The sequence below is a fragment of the Vespa velutina genome, chromosome 1 (assembly GCF_912470025.1).
Source record: "Vespa velutina chromosome 1, iVesVel2.1, whole genome shotgun sequence".
In the NCBI taxonomy this organism is placed as follows: domain Eukaryota; kingdom Metazoa; phylum Arthropoda; class Insecta; order Hymenoptera; family Vespidae; genus Vespa; species Vespa velutina.
This window is the reverse complement of record NC_062188.1, coordinates 17,476,230-17,501,229: the sequence shown is the minus strand read 5'-3', so window position 1 is coordinate 17,501,229 and position 25,000 is coordinate 17,476,230. Positions and strand designations below refer to the sequence as shown.

Below are 25,000 nucleotides of genomic sequence, written 5' to 3'. Positions count from 1 at the left end.
GCTCTCGTCGTCTATTCCTAACCTCTTCTCTCTTCTACTCTTGATTTCTTGATTTCTTTACTTCTTAATTTCTTGATTTAATGATTTCTATCTTTCTTATTATCACCTCATCTTCTATCATTTATCATAGATTATATCTTATTAACATAGGAAATTAATTTGATCGTTGTACTGACCGACACCATCCTTCCCTTTTTTTAATTTTATTTTTGTTTTTGTTTTTAGTTCTTTTCTTTCCTTTGTTCTTTTGGCTTTTTTTTTTTTTTTTTTGCTTCCTTTCTTTCTCTCTTTTCCTTTTCAATATCTTTTTGTTACGGCAGACACACGCACACGCACATGCACTCACACACACACACACACACACAAAGAGAGATATATGGCATACGCGTAAGAGCACTTAGAAACGACGATTAGGACGATAACACAGGGGTTGGATTATTAGAAAGACATATGGAGAGATAGATAGATAAATAGATAGATAGAGATAGAGATAGAGAGAGAAAAAGAGAGAGAGAGAGAGAGAGAGAGAAAGAGAAATGAAGAAACGTACACTCGTAGAAATATCACCAGCTCCTTATACTCGAAAATTGGAAGAACGCGGGTATAATAAGCAGCAATAATAAGCAGCAACAGCAGCAGTAACAGCAGCAGCAGCAGCAGTAGTAGTAGTATAGTAGTAGTAGTGTAGTAGTAGAGTAGTAGTAGTAGTACTAGTAGTAGTAGTAGTAGTAGTGTAGTAGTAGTAGTAGTGTAGTAGTAGTAGAAGTAGTAGTAGTAGTAGTAGTAGTAGTAGTAGTAGTAGTAGTAGTAGTAGTAGTAGTAGTAGTAGTAGTAGTAGTAGTAGTAGTAGTAGTAGTAGTAGTAGTAGTAGTAGTAGTAGTGGTAACAACAGTAACAACACACCGAATCAACAGAACGTGTAAGCAGCACGATTCGCGCTGACAACCGCGTCAGAACGCCCGTCAAAACGAGCCGACGTATTATATGTTTCTTGGAGTATTCTTTTAAAGGCAGCGTGCGTCTAACGCGCGCGTCATAACTTCTCTCTCTCGCTCTCTCTCTCTCTCTCTCTCTCTCTCTCTCTCTCTCTCACTCACTCGCACACTCTTTTTCTTTCTCGCTCTCTCTCTTTCTATCTATCCATCTATCTATTTATCTATCTATCTATCTATCTATCTCTTGTCTCTCGACGTATCACGCTCCCTCTGCTGCGTGGTCGTTCGTTCTTTCGCTCGTTCGTTCGTTCGTTCGTTCGTTCGTTCGTTCGTTCGTACATACGTTCGGTCGGTCTGTCGGTTATATCGTCGTCGTTGTCGTCGCTGCTGTCGTTGTCGTCGTCGTCGTCGTCGTCATCATCGGAGAAGCGTACATAGCGGCCGCCGCCGTACGGGACGCCACCGCCGGGAGAGAGCCAACGGGCGTGGACTGGAGCGAGTGAGAGAGAACGAACAAGAGCGAGACCGACCGAGAGATAGAGAGAGAGAAAGAAAGAGAGAGAGAGAGAGAGACAGCGAGTAAGACGCGGTGTAACTCGCGCGACACGGACACGTTCGACACTCTTTTCTTTCGTCTTACTTACCACTGGCCGAGCTGACGTGGCGTCGAGCGCGCGCGCGCGACGTAGCCCTTTATCCGGACGGATTAAATTCGCACGGTTATATCAGCGCGCAGGGCTGCACCCCGGTAAATACGAGCGCAGTCACCACTCTTGTTTTTGGTATGCCAGGAATGGCACAAAGAATCTAGACAACGCACACGCCTGCTGCGCAGCCGGTCTGCGCACACGCTGACACCGCTTATGCGGCCGCGGGAGAAACCAGAAGCCGAGAAAGGCCGAGTACGGCCGAACCTTCCCCTACCATTTAAATGAGTAACACCGAACTCTCCCCACTCCCCGCACTCACCCCGTTCAGTCGCGTCACGCACGTAATGGAGCTTGGATGCGCTCGCTTCTCCTTCTTCTCCTACTCCTTCTCCTACTCCTTCTCCTTCTTCTCCTCTATCCCCACTCCTTCCTCCATCATCCTACTCCTTTCTTCCTTCCTTCCTTTGCTTCAGCACGCGCGCGCTCCGAACCGTGTTCGACCGACCGACCGACCGACCGACCGATCGACCAACCAACCGACCGACCAACCAACCGACCAACCAACCAACCAACCAACCAACCAACCAACCAACCGACCGATCGACCGATCAACCAACCAAACAACCGACCGTTCGTCCGTTCGTTCGTTCGTTGGTTCGTTCGTTCGTTCGTTCGTTCGTTCGTTCGTCCATCCATCCATCCATCCATCCGTCCGTCCGTCCGTCCGTCCGTCCGTCCGTCCGTTCGCCCGTCGTCGAGTCGAGTCGAGTCGGAGTTCGAGAGAAGCACTTGTTGAATTTCAGGGAGCTTGCGTTTTAGCCTTCTCCGTTAACCGACCGACGCGGAATCGGACCGCGTGCGCGCGCCATTTACAAAATTTGTTCCTTTATATATAATGTAATACATTTTAAATTATCCTTTATCAATGATTTATCTCTCTTATTTCTAAACATCCATTACGACGTATTTTTTATCGAATTAGTCAACGCTTCTTTCAAAAATCTCTCCTGCGTGTTTCATCACATTTATTAAATAAATATATACATATATATTTATTTATAGGACAAGCTAAAAAATGTTCTTTCATCATTTCTATTTTCTTTCAGTTAGAGATGGAACTCTCGGCGAATACTTTGCCTCAATGATTACTCTTAGATTTTGTCGATTCTACTTTTTATATTGTATATGTATATATATATATATATATATATATATATATATATATATATTTTCTTTTTTTCCTTTTTCTTTTTGAAACAATAAAGCAATTTTCGTTCAAATTCGTATTGAACGATTTAATCGATATTAATTACGAATTAATGATCTTTACGGATCGTAAAGATCGATTTGACGAAATACAACTTTGTAAATAAATTTACTTATCGGTTAGTTCACGGTCATTTTAGAAACTGGAACAAATGTGGATAAAAAGAGAAACGAGAATTCTGATATACGTGTCGTCAAACTATATTGAAACGATATTCATACTTTCAACGTCGTTTCGTACGATCGTATAAAATCCCCCTTTACGATTCCGTGAGTCTCAGCGTCTTTCTATACGTTAGCCCTTTCCTTTTCCTCGTATCGTTTACTTCACGTGTAAAAGGGGCTAACCGTGTTCTTTAATGGATCCAAGGGATCGACGCTCGCGGCAGGTCGTCGTTGGTTTCTACGTGGTAAGTGACCCACTTTGGGACGACAAGTGCGTCAGCTTAAGATCACGAAGCGACGTTTATGTTCTCTCCGTCGTTAAGTAAACGACACCCTCGGTTCCATCGCCTATTTTCCCACCCTGGACCTTTCTTTACCTTTTCTCCTATCCTTACTTTCGTTATTTCTCTTCCCCCCCCCCTCTCTCTCTCTCTCTCTCTCTCTCTACTTTTTTCTATTTTCTCTCTTATCTTTTTTCTTTCCTCATCTTCGTATCGCTATAAAAACGATACGTGAAAAAAACCTTCCGATCTTTTAACACTCACATCGTTCTTTCTCTTATTTTTCAAAAACGAAATAAGAAGATTTATTTTATTCGTTTCAAGTATTTCAAGGACGAAAGTATAAATTTTTATCTCTATATAAGAATATTTATCCTTTCTTATGTATAACTAAATAAGTAAATAAATAAATAAGGACATACGTATGTGTACGTAGAGAATACTTTTATATGTATGAATGAATCTATGTAATAGTTTGTTGTAATATACGTATATTTCTTAATTATTACATCGTTCATAGTAAATATCGGTGAAAGAAAGAGAGATAAACTTCGAGATATTGTAGTAATCTATACGATAACGTTGTTTCATTTTATTGATGAAATATATATATATATATTTTTAATGAAAATTTTCATTCCTCCTTGAGAAACGATAGATACAAATTAATCTGTTTTCGATCATACGTCATATAATCGAATATCGTCGTATCCATTGAAAACAAAAACGTTTCAAATTTTACATTTTGTAAATGTAAAAGGGGGAGTGGGATGTAAGAGTGGGTAGGGAGTTTGTCCGAACAAAACAACAAACGGGGAGGATCGTTTTATATCGTGATGAATTTATTTGCTCGATAGAAGTAAATTTTAATTCTCGGCATGTGTGTGTGTGTGTGCCTCTCTCTCTCTCTCTCTCTCTTTCTCTGTATATGTGTTTCTGTTACTGTTCCTGTTTCTATTTGTGTTTATGTATTTGCGTGTAGTACATCGACGCGTTTCACCCGTTACGCGGGCACTTTGTCATCGCTCGACTGTATTTAAATTAACTGACAGATAAATTGACCGGAAAGAGAAACGACCGAAGCAGCTTTTACTCGTTCAACGTAATTTCCACGAATCAAGGTTCTTCAAGTTTTGTTTTTACGGTTCGATAAACGTTCGAAATATTTTCATTAAACGAATGACGAATTTTATATTATTTATCTGATCGCAACGTCATTTGAAAGAAAAAAAAAAAAGAAAACAGAAAAAAAAGAAGAAGGAAAAAAAAATACGGTACCATTGATAATTACTCTTATGAATTAATTGATTAATTATCATCGTCAATTATATAAGTATATTATATGTACGTATATGTCGTATATAAAAATATCGTCAATTACTAAAATGTTATAATATATCGCTATTACTCAAGGTTTGAAGTATTAATATAAAATATCTTCCGAGATAGGAAAAGAGAGAGAGAGAGAGAGAGAGAGAGAGAGAGAGAGAGAAAGAGAAAAAGAGAGGGAGAGAAAATATTTTTTTCTATTTTTTTTCTTTTCTTTTTTTTTTTTTTTTTTCTTTCTTTAGTCAAGTAAAATATTCACAGGCAAATGTCAATAGAGCGAAATACTCTTTTTGTTAACACTATAAAAGGTAACTTTCATATCCTTTTGTTTAGCCATTTTCTCTCTCTCTCTCTCTCTCTCTCTCTCTCTTCCTCTCTTTGTCTCTCTTTCTCTCTTTCCCTTTTTATTTCACATTTACGAGATTTCCGTAGGATGAATCGTGGAAATGAACTAAGAGCCGAATAAAAACAAAAATGGGGGTTGACACGCGTCTCGCTTGAATCACGTTGGATCGAAGGTAACGAGTGAGAGGCTTTTATGGAAAAGGTACAAAAGTGCTCGTAATTAACGTTTTCAAACGCGTTACTCTAGCGACGGGGCGACGATGATGCGACGACGAGGCGACGACGGAACGATGGCGGGGGTGGCGAGGGCGGTGGTGTCGTCGGTGGAGGCGGCGACGGCAGCGGCAGGTTCCTTTTGTACGCTCGATCCATTGTACTCGACAAACACCACGAACGAACAAACACCGTGCTGCATTTTCTCTGCGCGTGAAAATGCGCTTCCTTCTCGTATAGTCGTCGAAAAAATCCTCGTAAGTTTTTCTTACGATTTTCCAAACTATTAAAGCGAATAATCCAATGCTATCGTGAAATTTGTTAAAAAAAAAAAAAAAAAAAGAAAAGAAAAGAAAAAAATCTTTTCTTTCCAACCTCCCTTTTAAATTACGCCCAACTCGAAAATTCTTTTTTTAATTTTGCCCTTCGAAGGTATTAATATTTTCCTGGAATTTCTACTTAATTTTACGATGATAAAATTCTAAAAATCGCATATAAAAAGAAAATTATCTATTAATATTAATATTATTATTATTATTATTATTATTATTATTAATTATTGTTATTATTATTATTATTATTATTATTATTGTTATTATTATTATTATTATTATTATTATTATTATTATTATTATTATTATTATTATTATTATTATTATAACAACGTTTGATATTGTTATATTATATTTGAGTTTGCATGGACTGTATGATTCAAAGATTTATTTACGTTAATAATCATTTTATTTATAAAGAAGATATATATATATATATATGTATATATATAATTATATTAATCAATTGAAGATCAATATAAAAGAAGGAAAAGAAAAGAATACCTTTTAAAAGTACGAACAATAACGAATTACGTTTATCGAACGTATGTACGACAATACTATAATAATGTATTATTTGTCGAGAGAATGAGAACGAGAAAGATAGAGAATAGCTGTACGATACGCACGAAGTTGTAAACAGGATACCCTTTAGGGTGTTGGAAAATCTTCGAGTAGTTATCTCACAGCCCAATTTTAGAGGAGCAAATATCATCGCGTAGCTTCTTGCAAATGGCCGAAGGTGGAGCTCGTGGCAAAGTCACGTATACAACAGGTTTCTAACGGTAATTAAAAACGAAAGAGAGAAAGAGAGAGAGAGAGAGAGAGAGAGAGAGAGAGAGAAAGAGCTTCTCTTTAACAGTTGAGAAAGAACGTTTAAGAGAATGCAAAGCTTATCTTATTTTAATGGGTTCAAAGAAACAGCTAGGAAAACTCTCTCTCTCTCTCTCTTTCTCTCTCTCCCTGTCTCTCTCTCATTCACTCTTTCTCTCTTTCTCTCTTCCTATTTCTCTGTCTCTATCTCATTCGAATTTTGCACACACAGAGACAGTCGACAATAAACGATGAAATCGACGATTATCCTTCCCTTTATATCCTCCACTTATTCGAGCTATTTGGGCTTTCGCCGAGAACCAAGGCAAACCTCCCAGTCCCTGTCCTTGTTCCCGTCTCCAACCACCCACCCCCAATCCCTGTAACTGTCCTTGTCCCTGTCCCTAGTCTCTGCCTTCGTCCCTAACCCCGTCATCTTCTCCTTTCTATTTAACGTCCGATAGTCGTAAAGTCGTAAAATCTTGAACGCGATCCTCGTTTGCATAGTGATACACCATGGATATACTAATTGAAAAGGTATAACCGAACAATGATGATTGGCATTGTAAACAGAATATTGCTTTTGTGTGTGTGTGCGTGTGCCATTTACTTTCCAATCGACCGTTATAACTGATAATCGTTAAGGTATAAAAGAGAGAGAAAGAAAGAGAGAGAGAGAGAGAGAGAGAGAGAGAGAGAGAGAAAGAAAGAGAACGAATATAAATTTTCTTCTTATTTTTTTTTCTTTTTTTACTCTCTCTCTCTCTCTCTCTCTCTCTCTCTCTCTCTCTCTTTCTCTCTTTCTCTCTTTCTATCTATCTATCTATATGTTCTTTAGAAAAGATGATACACGCGATAGCTGTAGCAAAGCCATTTCACGTTATGCAACGATGCACTTTGCATTCGGTCTCATCAGTTAACTTTACCTGGAATCGAGGGTAGGTTCATCGGCATCATCAACGATTACTCGAAAAGTATCTGACTCCTTCTTCTTCTTTTTCTTCTTTTTCTTCCTAATCATCATGTTTCTCTTCTTCTTCGTCGTCGTCGTCGTCTTCTTCTTCTTTTTTTTTCTATTATTATTATTATTATTATTATTATTATTATTATTATTATTATTATTATTATTATTATTATCTTTTTTTCTTCTTTTTGTTTAATTTTCATTTTCTTCTTACAAGCTTGCAACGTCGTCGCTTTAAACAAGTATTTTACGAATGCATAGATATTAGTTACATATAGGAATAAAATAAAGAGTTCCTTGTAAAATGTATTCTAAGAATGCAAAGTTTTCGTTGTAAAATTTTTCAAGGATAAGAATGCAAGGAGTAAATAGAAAATCGTTTAATTCGATGTTTCACCAATATAGTTTGATTGCGTTTGATTGTTAGTATTATTATTATTATTATTATTATTATTATTATTATTATTACTATTATTATTATTATTACGTTTGTTCAAAGAAAGAAAGAGAAGAAGAGAGAAAGAGAGAGTGTGAGAGAGAGAGAGAGAGAGAGAGAGATAGGAATAAAATTATGCTACGAAACAATGATCTTTTACGAGTGTGCCCTCCCTTGGGAACCGATAAAAGGTCTCTTTTCTCTTGGTTATATCCTATCAATGTACTTACTTACTTACTTACACTCTAACCATTGGTTCCAAACTCGATTCTAATTTCTTCCTCTTAAAAGGCTTTCCTTTCTGCAAAAACAATCGTCAGGATGTCCCGTACTTTCTATTTATCTATCCGTCTATCTCTCTCCTTCTCTACGATTATCTTCCTTTTAACTTAATTAATCCTTTTTTTTTTTTTTTTTTTTTTCATTTTTTCTTTTTTTTTTTTTTTTTCTTTTTTTCTTTTCAATTAATTTTTAATCCCTCAATCCTGTGGAATGGATTTGAAGAAAAAAAAAATAAAAAAATAAAAAAAATAAAAAAAAATATATACATACGATTGAACAATATAAACGATACGACCTATCAATACCACACTTTTGTTCGTACATAAAATCGATCGATTTGAACAAAAAAAGAAAAGAGAAGAAAAAAAAAAAAAGAAAAAAATTAAAAAAGAAGAAAGGAAAAGAAAGGAAGGAGGAGGAGAAAGAGGAGGGGGGGCGGGGCAGAGTAGGAGGAAAAAATAGAAAATATAATACAACATAGTCAAAAGGCCGATAATGTACGTTTTAAAAAATATATATATATGTATATATATAAAAGAAAAAGTGTTAAATGATAATGATCATAGATGATCAGTGATAAGACAACCTTTTCGTACGTACTGATATCGTACATTTTGATTTCGTTTTGAAGACCGATCTCGAAATAAATAGATCGATCGATCGATCGATCGATTTATTTAAAAAAGAAAGAAGAAAAAGTGAAAAATTAAAATCATCAAGCAAGATAAGTTTTACACGATCCTTCTTTTAGATAGCAATAGCGTCTCCTTAGCCGTAAGATTTTTCGGAAAAGCAATTTTTCGACGATATTTCAACGACGCGATGCTTTTATTGTCTTCTTCTTTATCGTCGTTCGCGTTTATCGGAGAAAAAGAAATAGGAGCGAATAGAGAAAAACGAAAGAAAAAGAGAGAAAGCGAGAGATAGAGATAGAGAGATAGATAGAGAGAGAGAGAGAGAGAGAGAGAGAGAGAGAGAGAGAGAGAGAGAGGAATAGACGCGTTCAGGTCTTTCTATAGCTGAGCCTTCGCCGCGTCCTCTCATAAACTTCAAAAACATTTCTTATAAACGGCGGATGTTCCGCGACGGTAAGATTCCTGGCGGGTCTTATCCAGAGTAGAGATTTACTCACGAGGGGTGGTAAGGTTGAAGGTATTGAGAAATATCGCGCGGATGGCGCGTTCGAAAATTCCCTTTCTTCTTTGGTACCCAAGGCAAGGAAAAGACTGCTACATCGTCGCGTGTCTTTCTCTCTCTCTCTCTCTCTCTCTCTCTCTCTATCTCTATCTCTCTCTATCTCTGTCTATCTATCTATCTATCTATCTATCTATCTTTCTATCTATCTATCTATCTTTCACGTGCACGCGCGCGTTATATTCTCTTAAAAAAGTAAAACCACTTTCTTTACCTACTACATATATAAACGTTTTATTACAATCTCTCTTTTATTCAACGTTTCATCTAATAAACGATAAAATAAAATAGATTGGAATGACATATTATTTAATTGACAATATTTAATTAATATAGACATTTACGTAGGATTTTATATGGGGGGGATAAGAACGTAAGAAATATTAATGTATATTAAATTGATTTGGAAGGGTGTTAGAAAAGAAGAACGAGAAGAAAGAGCGAGAAAGAGAGCGAGCGAGCGAGAGAAAGAGAGAGAGAGAGAGAGAGAGAGAGAGAGAGAGAGACAGAGAGAGAGAAGAAAATAAGAAAGGAAAAAAAAAAGATAGGTAAGATAAACGAAGGAGAGAAGATCGCGAAAATCTTAGCATACCAACGTTATTATCTTCTATCCATGAAGAAGAGGAACAAGTACCAACGGGAACGATAAGGTAAGTTAAGATAAGGTAAGGTAAGGTAAGGTAAGGTAAGGTAAGGTAAGAAAAGGGTGGGATGAATGAATAGATGGATGGATGGATGGATAGATGGATGCATGGAAGGAAGGAAGACGTCGAAGGGATGAATTCGAAGCGGATAAAGAGAAGCTCGAAGGAAGGAAGGAAGGAAGGAAGGAAGGGATGGAAATAGAAGACGAGGAAGCTCACCTGAAATACCTTGGGAGTATTACGACACATTTCGATCGAATTCTTCAGGAAATCGAGAAATGCCAGTACGGTATATCTCCGTTCGTCGAGATATTATTACGTATTTAGGTGAAACAGTTGCCGTTCGCGGAAGGTAACACATTTAGAATGATATTTCTCTCTCTCCATTTCTCTCTCTCTCTCTCTCTCTTCCCTCTTTACCTCTTCCTCCTCCTCCTCTTCCTCCTCCTCTTTCTCCTCCTCTTCCTCCTTCTGTTCGGCTTGCCATAGAATACATCCCCCGGACTCTCTCTCTCTCTCTCTCCTCTCTCTCTCTCTCTCTCTCTCTCTCTCTCTACTTCGGTGCATGCTATATACCCCATAGCTCTCCGACCTCGAAGGATCGCAGTTCTGCGCGATATCCTGCATATCTCGGCATACCGTCCTCGTCGTTTCCGACATTGTTCCCCGGCCCCGGCCAACACGGAATAATCCCACTCGTTCGACGTCTACGCTCCCGGCTTCCAGCTGGATTCCAGTCGATTCTGCTACCGAGCTTGTGCTGGGTGAGAAGCCAACCTGGCGAAACGATAATTGGAGAACCTTTTCCTACCTCCTCCTTACTCCTTTGCTCCTTTACTCCTCCTTATCCTTAGTCCTTTACTCTTTACTCTCCATCCATCTCTCTTTCGTTCCCCCCATTCCTTCTTCTCTTCTCTTCCTTTACATTCATTTTCCTTCTCATCACGTTGATACTAATCGCCCTTCCACGTGAAACGCCAAATGAGTTTCGTTATTCCATTATGAATCTATTTATGCGAATAGAACAAACTAAATCTCGATTTGATACCAATAATATTGTTTTTTGACATAATAATCGATCTTTCAATTTTAATCGACATATTTTATTATCATTGATAGAGCATATATTATGGCTTATTTCACGTTGAACTATCGTTTATAATATCTCTCGTATTATTTCAGTAGTCAACGTGTATGTACATTGTACGATATATTCTTCAATCCAATTCTGTATATATATATATATATATATATTTTTTTTTTTTCCCTTTTTTTTCTTCTTTTCTCGTCGTACTCGTTAGCGTTAAAAGGATTATTAATTATGTACACGGATAATTCGAGCGAAATCGATGAGGAATTCTTCGATGCATTAGCGTTGTTGCGTTCGAACGAGGAAGACAGTGCCGAAAAGCTTAGAAAAATGTTGGATAAACAGATCGAAAGAAGATATGGTACGAGCAAGACATTGGCTTTTAGAATGCCTAAAGAGTTTTTACAAAAGGAAAGGACAATTTGGAAGACGTATTCTAGGAATTCGATTAAATTGACAAACGATAAAAATCAAGTACAAAATGATGATTCTAATGATAAGAATAACGATACAAATGACAAATCTGTTGAGATTGTTGAAGTTAATTTTAAAAATACTTATGAAGAGGAATATGAAGAATTTGAGAAAATCGATGTACCGAGAATCTCCATTCCTGATGATATCTCTAACGATGGTGCACTTTGCAAGGTTAAACATCTAAAATTTGTCTATATATAGATGTATTATATATATATATATATATATATATATATATATATATATATATATATATATATATATATGCATAAATACATACATATATTAGTCCTGTTAGGTGATTAGAAAAATCGATATATTATTTTTTTGAGATACCTTCACAGTCAATTCTTTTCTCTCTCTCTCTCTCTCTCTCTCTTTAGTTTTTGTTTTATAGATTCTACAAAAGTTCCTAGATTCTCGTAATTTTAGATTTCGAGGGGAAAAAAACAAAAAAAAAAACAAAAGAGAACGAACAAAGAAAAATCCAAATCAGCTGAAAATATATTGAAAAAGATTAATCGATATTTCGAATCATTTATAGATTATCGGTTAAAAATAATATCGATGTCAATTTATATTGTGCAATATAATTTTGACAAACATTTATGTCGATCGATTAACAATCGAATGACTAATTAAACGAATCGAAGATATGCAACGGCACGAAGCTGGGCCCTCTGATATTGCTCGAGTGCCAAGAGTGCCAAGAGATCTATCATCCCCTTTGCCATAATCCAGCGGTGGTCGATATCGACGTCTACGATCCCAGACTCGTTTGGCGATGTGGAAAATGCGCCGAAGTTACGGCCTCCACCTACGGGACTACTTTGGAGGAGGAGAGAAAGGGTGACGTTAAAAAAATTACAAATAATAAATATGCGAAATCGGTTAACGTCGAAAAGAAAAAACGTTGTGTTAAAATGTACGAACGTGAGAAAGTATTTAAACGACGTCGTTGAGGGAAACATTTTTTTTTTTCTTTGTTCAGTTTTTCTTTTTTCGTTTTTTTTTTTTTTTTTTTTTTTTTTTTTTTTATTTGTTTGTTTGTTTATCTATTTTTTTTGTTTTTTTTTCTTTTTCTTTTTTTTTTTCTTTCTTTTTTTTTTGAACGAACTAAATTATAAAAGAAACTAAGATATAATAAAAGAGAACATCCGTGAAATTCAAGATAGACGTGTGGTAGATCTTTTATTCGATAATAATCATTCGTTTTACACATATGTACTTCGCTGCCTTGCAAATCACAAAAACACGATCTCTCATTGCTCGTAGAACATACTCTAATCACAGCACAGGGCACCTTACTCTTATGAACTAGAACGTATATCATACAGCTATGATACAACGACAACGAAGACGACGACGTCTTTAATTCAAAAGGGGGAAAAAAAAAGGAAGAATCGAGTATTATGCAATACAGAGTGAATTTTTTTTTCAAGCTGTTTCCAAAAGAATACATCGATATATTTCACGTCGCTAAACTAATAGAAGATTATTAATAAACGTTAATATATTGTAGAACGTTCGTAGAACGAAACAACGAAATTATTATTATTATTATTATTATTATTATTATTATTATTATTATTATTTTCAATAAAAGTCACGTTTATTAATATTTTTCTTTTAATAATTTCGTAAAACACAATTTGTATATCTCAAATACATTCATATATATATATATATATATATTTATATATACATATGAATCAATAACAATACACTTCTTTTACACTCACCCTGTATATATTCTTTAACAATAAAATGAAATATTATCGTCGAGAATTATATTCTTTCAATAAGACAAACCAAAACAAAACAAAAGAAAAAATAAAAAGAAAAAAAAAAAGTAAAAGGAAAAAGAAATAGAAAATAGAAAACAAAAAAAAAAAAAAAATAAGAAATAATAATAAATAAAAAGATAGGAGCAAAATTCTAACAATTACAATACTTTCTCGCTCTTTTTCATTTCTTTACATTAACTTTGTCGTCGATCGATTTAAATCAATTCGATCGATATAATACTACTTCATCCAAATATATCTTTGTTAATCGAAATAACATCTATAAGTTCGATCTATAAATTTTAGCGATTTTGAGCGAGGACGAGAGTTTCGATTCAAAACTTTGAATAAACCATTTGTGCATTTTTTTTCTTTTCCCTTTTTTTCTCTTTTTTTTTTTTCTTCGATTGACATTCGATACTCATATCATTTTGCTTATCTAATGATTATATTACGCAAACATTACGAGAATAAGAGAAAGTATACATACATACACAAATATATATATATATATATATATATATGTATTTATGTATTGAGAATTTTTCTATCTCTCTCTCTTTCTCCCTTTCTCTTTATCTTAAATTCGATACTGTTAGATTTCTTAAACTAGTCGGACTACTAATCACTACAATTAATCGACTCAAAGTAAGTGCCCTGTGTTTGAAGAATTCTATATGATAATAATAAAGATCAAGATATAGATCAACGTTGATACATATATCGATCTAAAATTCGTCAAAGGGAAGGAAACGATGAATGAATTAAAAAAATTTTAAGGAAAAAAAAGAAAAAAGAGAAAGGAGGAAATAAAGATAGAAATAAAAGGGATAAATAAGATAGAAATAAGATATAATAAGAAGATAGGAATGAAGTAAGTGGCGACACGAAAACGATATTTTTTTTTCTTTTTTTGTTTTTTTTTCCTTTTTTTTCTTTTTTAAGCGACAAAATATCTTTTGTGCTCGTTATCACAGAGAATCGTTTATTTCGTCTAAAGGAATTGAAAATGCATATAAAATGGGGATAAAAGTAAATGAAAAAAAACAAAAAAAAAAAAAACAAAAAAATGAAAAAAACAAAAAATAAAATAAAATGGAAAAAATTAATCTCAATGTCGAAAGAATAAAAAGAGTTTTTCCATTGCGGTGCGTCATTGAAATTCATATCTTCTATCCCTTTGTCTCATTATTACCAAGTAATAAATAAAATATAAAATTTCTTTTTGCCAAGAGCAAAATATACATACGTAATAGTTTTTCCAAAACAAAACAAAAACAAAAAAAAAAAAAAAACAGAGAGGAAAAAAAAATTTGCGTATTGAAATATACGTATATATGCAAAGTCGAATAAAAATTTGTCTTTAATGAAAATCGTGTCTTTTCTGTATATTTTTCTGCTTTTTCTTTTCTTTCTTTCCTTCTTCCTTTCTTTATTTATATATATATTTTCCTTTTTCTTTTATTATTTTTTTTTTTCTTTTTGATTTCATTGGACTCTTTTCTTCGATTAGCAATGATTTATTAATGACACGATTTCTCGACTCGATTCACGATCGAGTATCTTTCTTTCGACAGATATGTTTTGACGTTTAATATTCTTTTCAAAATAGTACATACGCGCATGCGTTCGTTATCAATAGAATTCTTTTTTCTTTTCTTATTATTTTCCTTTTTTCACACTTTAACCTGACATTTGTAATCTTTCAAATTGTTCGTTATAGAAAAAGAAGTAGAAGAAACACGATGATAATATTCAATGCACGTTCCGCAATATAATAAAAGGGTGATATGAAATTAATAGTATGAATACACACACACAAACATACACACATACACAAACACACATATGTATGTATTCAATGTAAAGTTCAATTTTTTTTATCCACGTGTATGAAATTCATGCATTTTGGTTTTGTTACTTTATAAATCACTCTTAATGGTATGTGTGTGTGTGTGTATGTGTAGGTGCCTATGTGTGTTCTATTCTTCTTTTCTCTAGTTTGTTTGTTTTTTTTTTTTTTGTTTTTTTCTTTCTTTCTTTACCTTTCATGATCATTCTTTATTTCTCTACGTGCGTATGGTTAAGCATGCTTCATTCATGAAACTTTCCTAAGGAAATTCTTATTGAAAACACGTATGTGTGTTCGATGAGTATAAGAACTAATTGTATATTCATTAAATCGATTGAAATTAGTATGGCAACAATTTTTTTTGTTTTGTTTTGTTCATAACGTTATTTACTCGACCATGGACTTGACGAGAAAGAAAGGGGGAAAAAGAAAAAAGAAAAAGGAAGGAAAGGAAAGAAGAAAAAGAAAAACAGAAAAAAAAGAAAAACGAAAGAAAAAAAAAATTATAGCGTGCGAACGTAAATACATACTTACTAAAATGAGTATATTGTACTAAAGTAATTGAAATGTTTTTCCTTTGACGATAATACTAAATTATACATCGTAGTTTTATCTATGGATTCCTTTTAAAAATTAACTTTAACGATCGATTTCATTTATCATTTCTAAGTTGTCAAAAAGACGAATGGATTAGAAATAAGATAATACTTGTTTCTAGGTATGTTTATACTTACTTAGAAATATTTTTCTCTTTTTACGTACTCGTTATAGATTTATCTCTTTCTTTCTCTATCTATCTGTCTCTTTTTAATGTGTGACAAATTTAGCCTAATTTCTGCCAGAGTCGAAGTGCCAAGTGAGTGACATCGATTAAATAAAGATTTTGACACTCGTGTCAAGGATCTATATCATTTCGTCTTTAGATAACTACTTTTGCTTGGCACTCGATCATTTTTTTCTTAATCGTCTCGATCGTGCCAGAGATTTCTTGCATTTATCTTACTTGTTTATCGAAACATAGTATCTTCGTAGCAATTATAGTATCATAATGCGCATATCGTATTTTAAATAATAATAATAATAATAATAATAATAATAATAATAATAATAATAATAACAATAATAATTAGCAATAATAATGATAATAGATTTAAAATAATGAAGAAAGAAAAAGAAATAAGAAAAAGGAATTTTTAAAAAATTCTTACGCGACGACGATAAATGAATTCATTTATCGTACGTCAACCCTGTATTTAATTTTGATTGATTTTCTTTTTCCTCTTTCGTGCGTCTTCTTTCCTTCTTCTTTATCTCTCTCTCTCTCTCTCTCTCTCTCTCTCTCTCTCTCTCTCTCTCTCTCACTCTCTCTCATTTGTTTTCGTTTAAAACTTTTTTATTTCTTTTAACAGAGATAGAGAGTTTAGATCTGACACTAAGGGAATGACATTGTGATATGACGAGTCGCGATCATTCCGTGCTTTTTTTTTCTTTTTTCTTTTTTTGTTTTTTTTTTGTTTTTTTTTTTTTCTTTCTTTCTCGTCTTGAAAAATGTCTTGAAAATTCGTACTAAAAGCAAACGGGCCGTGTCAAATGAAATTTATTATTTATGTATGCAATTATGTATCTATGTAATGTATTTATGTACATACGTACACACGTACGTATATATGTATGTGCGTATATACGTGTGCATATAAGTTAGTGCATGTTGTGTGTATGTATATTATTATCGATATGGTAGCGCTCGATATCAGGCACGAGAAACAAGTGATTCAATAAAGATCTTATCATCGAAGAATGATAATAGTTTACCAAGCATTTATTATACAATTCGATATCAATATGAAACGCGAAAATGTTGTATTATTGTTATCTTTAGTGCATCACTTGGCACGGATTTGAACGTTTCGATAACATCGAATAAACCGACCATGATCATTGATCATTTAATCATTGTTTGTTCAACACTTAATGACGATGAAAAGAAGAAAAAAAAAAAAAAAAAAAAAAAAAAAAAATTATTCTCGGAGAATTACGATATAAACCAATGACATTTCGCCGGCGTTTGAACATTTTTTCTTTCTTTCATTTTCTTTCGGTTTCATTCGATTGTTTCTTTTTTCTTTTCGTTATTTAATTATTATAATTATTGACAATGGCGTGCATTTATTCGAATCACATGCCATATGTAGCTTTTGTATAGAAAAAATCTTTATATACGTTATTACTATACGAGCCGATGGTAATGAAGTAAAAGATCGAAAAAAAAAAAAAAAAGAAAGAAAAAGAAATCAATTTAATATATAATTCGTATAGAAATGACCTAATTATACGAATTATCCAATAAATTAATTATTTTTGTTTTAATCTTGATTTACGTTAGACCACTTTTACAATGCTAGCTCATATAGTAATTAATAGTATATATATATATATATAATAATAAGAGATAATTATGAGAGCGTGGTATAATTCAAAAATTGATAAATAGAAATAAAAGAAAAAAAAAAAAAAATAAAATAAAATAAAAAAGAAAAAATTAATTCCGTCCTTAATTCATATGGGAATGATATTAATTATATCTATTGCTTAAGTAAACGAATTTTTTTTTCTTTTTTTCTTTTTGTCAATTTTTAACTCAAACCACTTTCATAATCATCGTCTCATTATATATAATAAATATGCTGGCGAACATGTCGGTGGTTTATTGTTTTGACAATTAATCTAAGAAGAGATTCTCATATTAAAATATATAGAGAATAGTAGATAGTATTTGTGTGTATAAAAATGTGCAAAAAACAGATGTTTTTCTAAGTCGTCGTGTAATATATACGCACGATCTATTATGGTGTATATTATATATAATAATAATAATACATCATACATACGATTATCTTGGAACGTAAAGCTTTCACATGTTATTACGACAAAGAAATACATATGTATGTATGTACGTATTTTATGTATGTATGTATGTATGTATGTATGTATGTATGTATGCATGTGTACGATAAGTTGACTCTCACAAAACTAATTAATTCGGCAAATGCGTATATAATAACATCGTTCTATAAAATTGTCATGCTTGCGGAATATACGAAGAATATCTTATATGAATCAAAAGGACCTTGTTTTTATATTGTTAATAAGGTTTTCTTGGTTCGAAAGTTCAACACACATACATACAAGTGTTTGTTACAAATATTGTTTCAAATTTCATCCCTTGGTCAGATGTTATATAACGAGGGATCGCAGAATTATTTCTTTTCTTTTTTTTCTTTCTTTTGCGATTCCTCTTCGAGCATACTCTTCTCAACTAAATTCTGTTAATCATTCTTAAAATGACGCAATTATATTGAAATATCGAATACTATGTATGTATGTATATATAGATATATATATTCATACATATACATATATACGTGTATATGTATATATTATATATATATATGTATGTAAGTATATATATATATATATATATATATACAAATCGTAAATATTTATGTGCTAATGTTAAAAACATAGGAACTACATCCTAAACTTCGTATTACATTTACGTGTCGTATTTTATAATAATTAGTCTCGTAATTAGATCTCACAGAAATCATTTTGGTTATCTTAAAATCTAACCTTATAAGCCCTGTTTCCTACACATACATATCTCTTAGCCTCGATGATCTTTCATCAACAAGATATTAATTAGAAGATATTTTATTGGATAATAAATTTCAGATCTCATTGTAACGTTCATTTGATGAACGTAAAATTTTCATAGTTCTAAATTACATCGACGTAAATGCATTTCTCTTTCTCTTTCTCTTTCTCACTCTTTCTCTATACACATGCACACATACATATATATATATGTATATATATATATATATATATATATATATATATATATATATGTATATGTTTCTTATAACAACGAATTTGAACATACAAAATAATGTTTTCTCTACATTATATATAAAGCGATTGAAAAACGTAGCGACTAGACTTTATGCGATCGACTAGAATCTCCACTTTCAAAAAATCTCTACAAAGATAAAACTTTTTCAATTCTATAGAATGAAATTTCTTTTCATTCTTCGTATAATGGACCTTTTCTCCGTGAAAAATTCAATTTAGTGTGCTAATATCTGACCTTACTATACTATATACCATGTGCTGTTTATATGTAATACACTTGTTTAATTATAGTCACTACGATGTTTTTCTTTACTAATAATTGTTATTGGAAGGCCATTAGAAGATTCATCGTAAGTAACCCCAGTGCCTTACTATGGAAGCGCTATGTTTCTTTCATTATTTATATTAATAAATATCATCTCTGCTACCTCGTATTTTATTTGTTTAATTGGAAAGGATGATTAAAAAAAAAAAAAAAAAAAAAAAAAAAAAAAAAATCAAAGTAACAGTCCCTTTGAGTCGTTTTAAAATAATTTGATATTAATTCAATGAAAATAGTATGATCATATAAATAAGAAACTTTTAAAAATCACTTTATGCGTCATAATAATAAAATTCTCATTACTTTTTAAATTAAAAATATAAAATGAACAGAACAGCACTTCCAGATAGTGACAGTAGGTACTTTAAGACGACAATCAAAATTATAAATTATTCTATAAAATTAATCCACCTTCGTGGCAGGTAATCCATGACCTACAACCAGCTGTTCTTTCGGAAAGTCTAAGATCACGGTAAAGTGAAATCCCATATTTGCAGAGGCTATCACGTATTCGCATAATGAGAACCAACTAAATGCTAAGTAGGAGAGGCAAAAAAGATTAATTAAGATAAATATCAATTAAGAAAATAGATTCAATATATGATTATAATGAAAAAGCACTTTACAACATCTTACATAAGCTATAAATTATGAATAATTAAAATGAAAATGTTCTTACCCAAGTCGTGACATAACAGCCGATGTTTTAAAAAGAAGATAATAAGTCCAACCGTACTGATCACGCTTGTAACAAACAATGCCTGTTTGTACTGAAGACTTTGTGCATTAGGAGTAACAAGACGGCCTAATCTTACTGATGTCAGCATATATGAGAGAGAGCTGAACATGAACACGATAAAAATCTTCTCGTGTACAGCTGAAAAATAATTTGAACAAATTATAATTTTGAATTAATTAAAAAAAAAAAAAAAAAAAAAGATAATTTCAATTACACTTGTAAAAGTTAATATTTTCTAATGTATTTCATTTGATTTCAATTAAAAGTATATTAACTCTATTGTCAACAAAGCGTTTCATTATTATTATAATCTTAACAAATTGTATAGAAATTGTATATTAATTAAATTTTAAATGATAATAGTGCACTATTGAATCGTCTTAAATTTATTAAACTAAAAGAAACATAGAATAATTTTTACTTACGATAATTCTCTCTATTTGATATATATGTTACGCCACTTAAAGCAGCTACCTCAGCAATATTTAACCAATAGCATAAATTTAATAGTCTACATCCCATAATTCTGCTAGGTACATCTTCTAAAGTTTTGAGTATTTTATAATAATATGAATGATATACACCGGCAATAACTAAACGAGGTCCAATATGTAATGCTATGCTAATACGCCATAAATATCGTTGAGGAGATACGCCAGTTATAGCTGATATTGATGGAAGGATATTATAAACCTGAAGCGATAACACGCGCACATATTAAATAATATAAATTTTATAATAATAATAAAAACAAAAACAAAAAAAAAACAATAAACATATAATCGTACAATACCTTACAATGTGTTTCATGTATGTCATCCTGTTGGAAAATATATGCAGTGACAAAACAAAAAATCAGAGAAAACAATGGTAGGCAAACGGTGCTCATACATAATCTTTTAAATGATATTACTAAATACACAGAACTTTTGCTGCCTCCTACATTGTTAAGCTCCATACTTGTGTTGTTCATCATTTTGGTGTTGTTCATCATTTGCGGATAAGCAAAGTCAAAAAAAACTTATGTTCATCATCAGATAATAATACATGATTGCTATTAATATTAATCCTATTTTGAAGCATGTAGAATCGTTCTGTGTTTCATGATGATATGCCTAAAAATCAAAAAATTCAATAAAAATTTTCATTTCTGAAACAAATGATCTTGAAATACATATCGTTATAAGTATGATAAATTTTATTCCTACTTTTTTTCATATATATATACATATATATAAATTCGAGAGATATATATTAGTGATACAAAAAAAAAAAAAAAAAAAAAAATTATATTTAATGGAAAAAAGAAAGAAAAGGGAGGAAGAAAAAAGAAACATAAATAAAAGGAAGATCCCTTTTCATTAGAAATAAATATGAATGTAAACGTGCTTGATAAAGCCGAACAATGATATGGATTTTTTTTCGCGCCATATAATTATTAGAATGACGAGATGATACAATTCTGACTTTTTTCCTTGCTTTCTTTCTTCTCTTTTCCTTTCTCTTTCTTTCTTCCTTTTTTTTTTTTTTTTGGAATTGATTTTGTGGATAACCTACTTTTTTCTATAAATAGCAAACAAAAGGGTAATGTGTCGCGATGAGCGCGTTCGTGACATTTTGCCATGGGCAAGTTAGTCCATCGTCCTTTTTCAAATAAAAAAAAAACCGGTATGATCGTAATTAAATACATTAGAAATAATGAACGATAGAAAAATAACAAATTAATTGTCTTATTCGAATTATTTTTTACGTACGTAGTAGAAAATATCGACGATTGAAAAAGGAAATATCGACGAATGGAAAAACTTTAAAAATACCATGATATATATATATATATATATAAATATATATATATATATATATATTTTCTTCATCAAAGAGAAATTTAAGAACAATGGTATTATATACGTAGTGCTTAAGTATAATAAAATGTTCTTCGAGTGGGCGTGTTCGTCGATGATTATAAAATAAGAAAAAGGAAAAGAAAATAAAAAGGAAAAGAAAATGGAAAAGGAAAAGGAAAAAGGAAAGAAAAACGAAATAAAAGAAGGAAAGAAAGAAAGAAAGAAAGAAAGAAATAATAATAAACGTTAACAAATAGTAAATGAATAATTGATCACTTACTTTACTTGTGAGCTGTGTGTATCGTCTGCTAGAGACTTGTGAGATACGCTAATCTCTATCCAAGCAGTCGCCATCTGCTTTTGTTATCTACGTAGAGCGCTATAAATCAATGTGGCGGGTTTTTTAAATAAATCGCGCGTTTTTTTTCATCTTTCCTTTTCTTCCTTTCTTTCTTTCTTTCTTTTTTTTTTTTGTTTTTTAATTGTAATTTCATAACAATTCGAATCAGGAACGTACTACTTTGTGTCAGTTTATTGAGTTTTCGAATAATATTTATATGGTCTCAGATAAAATATGTTTTTATTATTAGATAACGATCAAAATATTGTCGAAATAAATCTAGAGAGAATATATATATATATATATGATTAATTAATATCAGGGTGGACATCGAAGAACTGCCAGTTTTTTATTGAAGTTAAAAAACACAAAAAAAAAATATATATATAACAATGAAAGAAACATTAAATTTATCGTTTCTTTTTTTTTTTCTTTCTTCACAATTATTTAATTTATTGAAAATATAGATTTTTTTGTTTTGTTTTGTTTTATTTAATATTATTCTATGATTTTTGTCGTAGAGCTGGTTGTTCCTCCTCGATCTCATATTCGATTTCGACTCTTGGACGCAATTTTTTCTTCGTTTTACTTTTCACGTTTTTATCTTTCGATACTTTCTTCTTGCTTGTTGACGGTACGATATCCTAGAGAAATAGAAAAAGGTTTGTTATTTAAATACATATGGACTTTTTTTTTTAATTACATTACGTTTTATATTTTGAAATTAAAAAAGTTGATTACTTCGATATCGCTGGTTTCTGATTCAAAACTATCGGATAATTCAATTTCTTCTTTTTCACCGGAATTACTATCTTGATCCTTGCGAGATTAGAAAGAAAAAATATGATTAGATATTGATATGTATATATATCTTCATTTTTATAATCAATTGTTTTTACTATATTTACATCATCTATTTCATATTCTTCTTCATCGTCTTCGTCGTCTTCACTTTCTGCTTCAATGTATCGTGTATTAGCTACAGTTTCTCTTTCATCAGCTTCCAATTCCATTTCTACTTCCTTTTCAATATTTTCTTCTTCCTCATATTCCCTTTCGCTTTCTCCCTCACTTTCCATTTCTACAACTTCCACAGCTTTATCGAATACTTTTTGTGGAAAATTGTAAATATCATTGTACTGTAAAAAAGAAAGAAAGAAAGAAAGAAAGAAAAAAAAAACAAAGGATTAATAATTAAATATCAAAATGATAGATATTGGAATTATGATTAAAAATATTTTTTATCTAACCACTCCTTGTTTCAATCTTTCCATAAGTTCCTTCTCAATAACATTTTCCACTCTTGCAGCTATAAGAGCCTTTTCTTCTCTACGTCTTTCACGTCTTTCAATTTTTCTAGAAAGCGGTATTATTTTCTTTTGCCTTCTTAATTTAAGCTTTCTCATACGTATAAGATATTGCGTTATTTTAAGAAATCTCTGTTTGCATTTAGCTTTTATAAAACTTGGCCAATATAATAAATTTTCATTGATTTGATAAATGGCCTTCTCAAAATTTCTAGAAAGTTTTACCTTCTCCCACATATTCTTAGGGAAATGTACTCTAAAAAATTAAAATATACACATATATATATATATATATATATATATATAATATATGTATGTATATTATGTAAAATCAAAATTATTTAACATATATGAAGAACTAATCATTTACCTTTCTGCAGTTCTCATATACAGATAAATAATACCATTCTCTTCTCTAATGGTTGCATATTGGCTATTTGCAAGAGGGCATGATGCCCTACTGCACAATCCAGTAAGATTGTATTCATTTCTACAAAACCTTTGAGTTTTGGTGCTATCACAGAGAGAGAAAAATTTTTAATGAAACATCATAATAAAATTGATAATAATACAATTAATAATAAATAAACTTTTATACTTACTTTACTTTAAATGAACAGAAAGATTTATTGATTATACTCCACACAACCTAATGAAAAATGAAAATTACAAAAACATTATGAATTTTTCTATTAAATATGAAAAGAATTGATATTATATTATTTCAATTACGTACATCATCATGCTGCATTTTGACTTAACGTTAGAATCTATACAATTATTCCAATATAATACACGTGTTTATCTCGTCATAGTTACGGAGAATACGATAGTATGGTTAAGTTTTCTTATGAAATTTTTAGAACAATGTACGATAGATGGCGACACATTGAACATCTGGGAAGTCGAGTATCGCGATATTAATTCTTTCAATCGTTGAAAGATGTCGTTGTTGACGGTCGATTAGTCAATCGGTAAAAAAAAAAAACAAAAGAATATATTCAACCGTCAACTGTCGCCATCTGTACATAATCGATATACATCGCAATTCGATAATATCGATTATCGAAGTAAAGTACAAAGTAAGACAAACGTTCGAAGATGATCTTAAAAATCAATTATTTTTCGGAACATTTTTATCCTCCTGTAGTTTAACGATATGAAAAGGAAAAAACAAGAAATTAAATCCAAAAATTTATCGATTTTTAAAATCACGTGTAAAACTATTACATTTATTTTGATATAAAGTAAATAACGCTTTAAAATTTTCTATTTGTTCGTTAAAGTGAAAATCTCAGTGGTTACGTTCTTTTTCGATTATGTGAGTAATTCGTCTTGTGTGATTAGAAAAAAAAGAAAAAGAAAGGAAAAAAAAATACAGAAAGCAAAAGAATACAGAAAAAAAAAAAAGTAAAAGAGAAATATTATTTGTTTGAAATTAATCCTAAAAAAAATATATATATATATATATATATATATAT

General features: G+C 31.6%; 4 protein-coding genes and 1 long non-coding RNA gene across 5 annotated transcripts in view; 2 read left to right on the top strand and 3 right to left on the bottom strand.

Annotated features, from left to right (window-relative positions):
• LOC124953057 (protein scalloped) overlaps positions 1–1,810 on the bottom strand; it is a 181,875-nt gene extending 180,065 nt beyond the window's left edge. The window contains exon 1 of the mRNA XM_047503918.1: positions 1,580–1,810. The gene's annotated coding sequence lies outside the window, so the exon portion shown is untranslated. The remainder of the gene's footprint in view (positions 1–1,579) is intronic.
• Positions 1,094–5,671, top strand: LOC124953078. The gene is made up of 4 exons (XR_007102111.1): positions 1,094–1,434; positions 4,280–4,418; positions 5,059–5,144; positions 5,219–5,671. It is a non-coding gene; the product is annotated as an uncharacterized LOC124953078 (long non-coding RNA).
• Positions 5,672–11,170: 5,499 nt separating this feature from the next.
• Positions 11,171–12,480, top strand: LOC124955973 (integrator complex subunit 12-like). The gene is made up of 2 exons (XM_047511262.1): positions 11,171–11,587; positions 12,070–12,480. Exons 1-2 carry the CDS (start codon positions 11,171–11,173, stop codon positions 12,376–12,378), a joined length of 726 nt encoding a protein of 241 aa, XP_047367218.1. The 3' UTR covers positions 12,379–12,480.
• A 7,011-nt stretch (positions 12,481–19,491) lies between these two features.
• LOC124949673 (post-GPI attachment to proteins factor 2-like) lies at positions 19,492–22,256 on the bottom strand. The gene is made up of 5 exons (XM_047495197.1): positions 22,153–22,256; positions 20,822–21,143; positions 20,454–20,721; positions 19,969–20,166; positions 19,492–19,825 (listed from the first exon to the last, which is right to left on the bottom strand). Exons 2-5 carry the CDS (start codon positions 21,020–21,022, stop codon positions 19,692–19,694), a joined length of 801 nt encoding a protein of 266 aa, XP_047351153.1. The 5' UTR covers positions 21,023–21,143; positions 22,153–22,256; the 3' UTR covers positions 19,492–19,691.
• Positions 22,257–22,435: 179 nt separating this feature from the next.
• Positions 22,436–24,374, bottom strand: LOC124949669 (protein MAK16 homolog). The gene is made up of 7 exons (XM_047495184.1): positions 24,256–24,374; positions 24,122–24,168; positions 23,890–24,033; positions 23,463–23,775; positions 23,121–23,351; positions 22,954–23,031; positions 22,436–22,856 (listed from the first exon to the last, which is right to left on the bottom strand). Exons 1-7 carry the CDS (start codon positions 24,268–24,270, stop codon positions 22,716–22,718), a joined length of 969 nt encoding a protein of 322 aa, XP_047351140.1. The 5' UTR covers positions 24,271–24,374; the 3' UTR covers positions 22,436–22,715.
• Between the last annotated feature and the right edge of the window lie 626 nt (positions 24,375–25,000).

Excerpts from the sequence above, each read along its gene's own strand:
- LOC124955973 (XM_047511262.1), top strand. The coding sequence starts at position 11,171 with ATGTACACGGATAATTCGAGCGAAATCGATGAGGAATTCTTCGATGCA. Across the intron at positions 11,588-12,069 it reads ACGATGGTGCACTTTGCAAG|ATATGCAACGGCACGAAGCT; the intron begins GTTAAACATCTA and ends AACGAATCGAAG.
- LOC124949669 (XM_047495184.1), bottom strand. Across the intron at positions 24,034-24,121 it reads TTCTGTTCATTTAAAGTAAA|CACCAAAACTCAAAGGTTTT; the intron begins GTAAGTATAAAA and ends TCTCTGTGATAG. Across the intron at positions 23,776-23,889 it reads TATATGAGAACTGCAGAAAG|AGTACATTTCCCTAAGAATA; the intron begins GTAAATGATTAG and ends TTAATTTTTTAG.
- LOC124949673 (XM_047495197.1), bottom strand. The coding sequence starts at position 21,022 with ATGATGAACAACACCAAAATGATGAACAACACAAGTATGGAGCTTAAC. Across the intron at positions 20,722-20,821 it reads TACATGAAACACATTGTAAG|GTTTATAATATCCTTCCATC; the intron begins GTATTGTACGAT and ends TTATCGCTTCAG. Across the intron at positions 20,167-20,453 it reads ATCAAATAGAGAGAATTATC|CTGTACACGAGAAGATTTTT; the intron begins GTAAGTAAAAAT and ends ATTATTTTTCAG.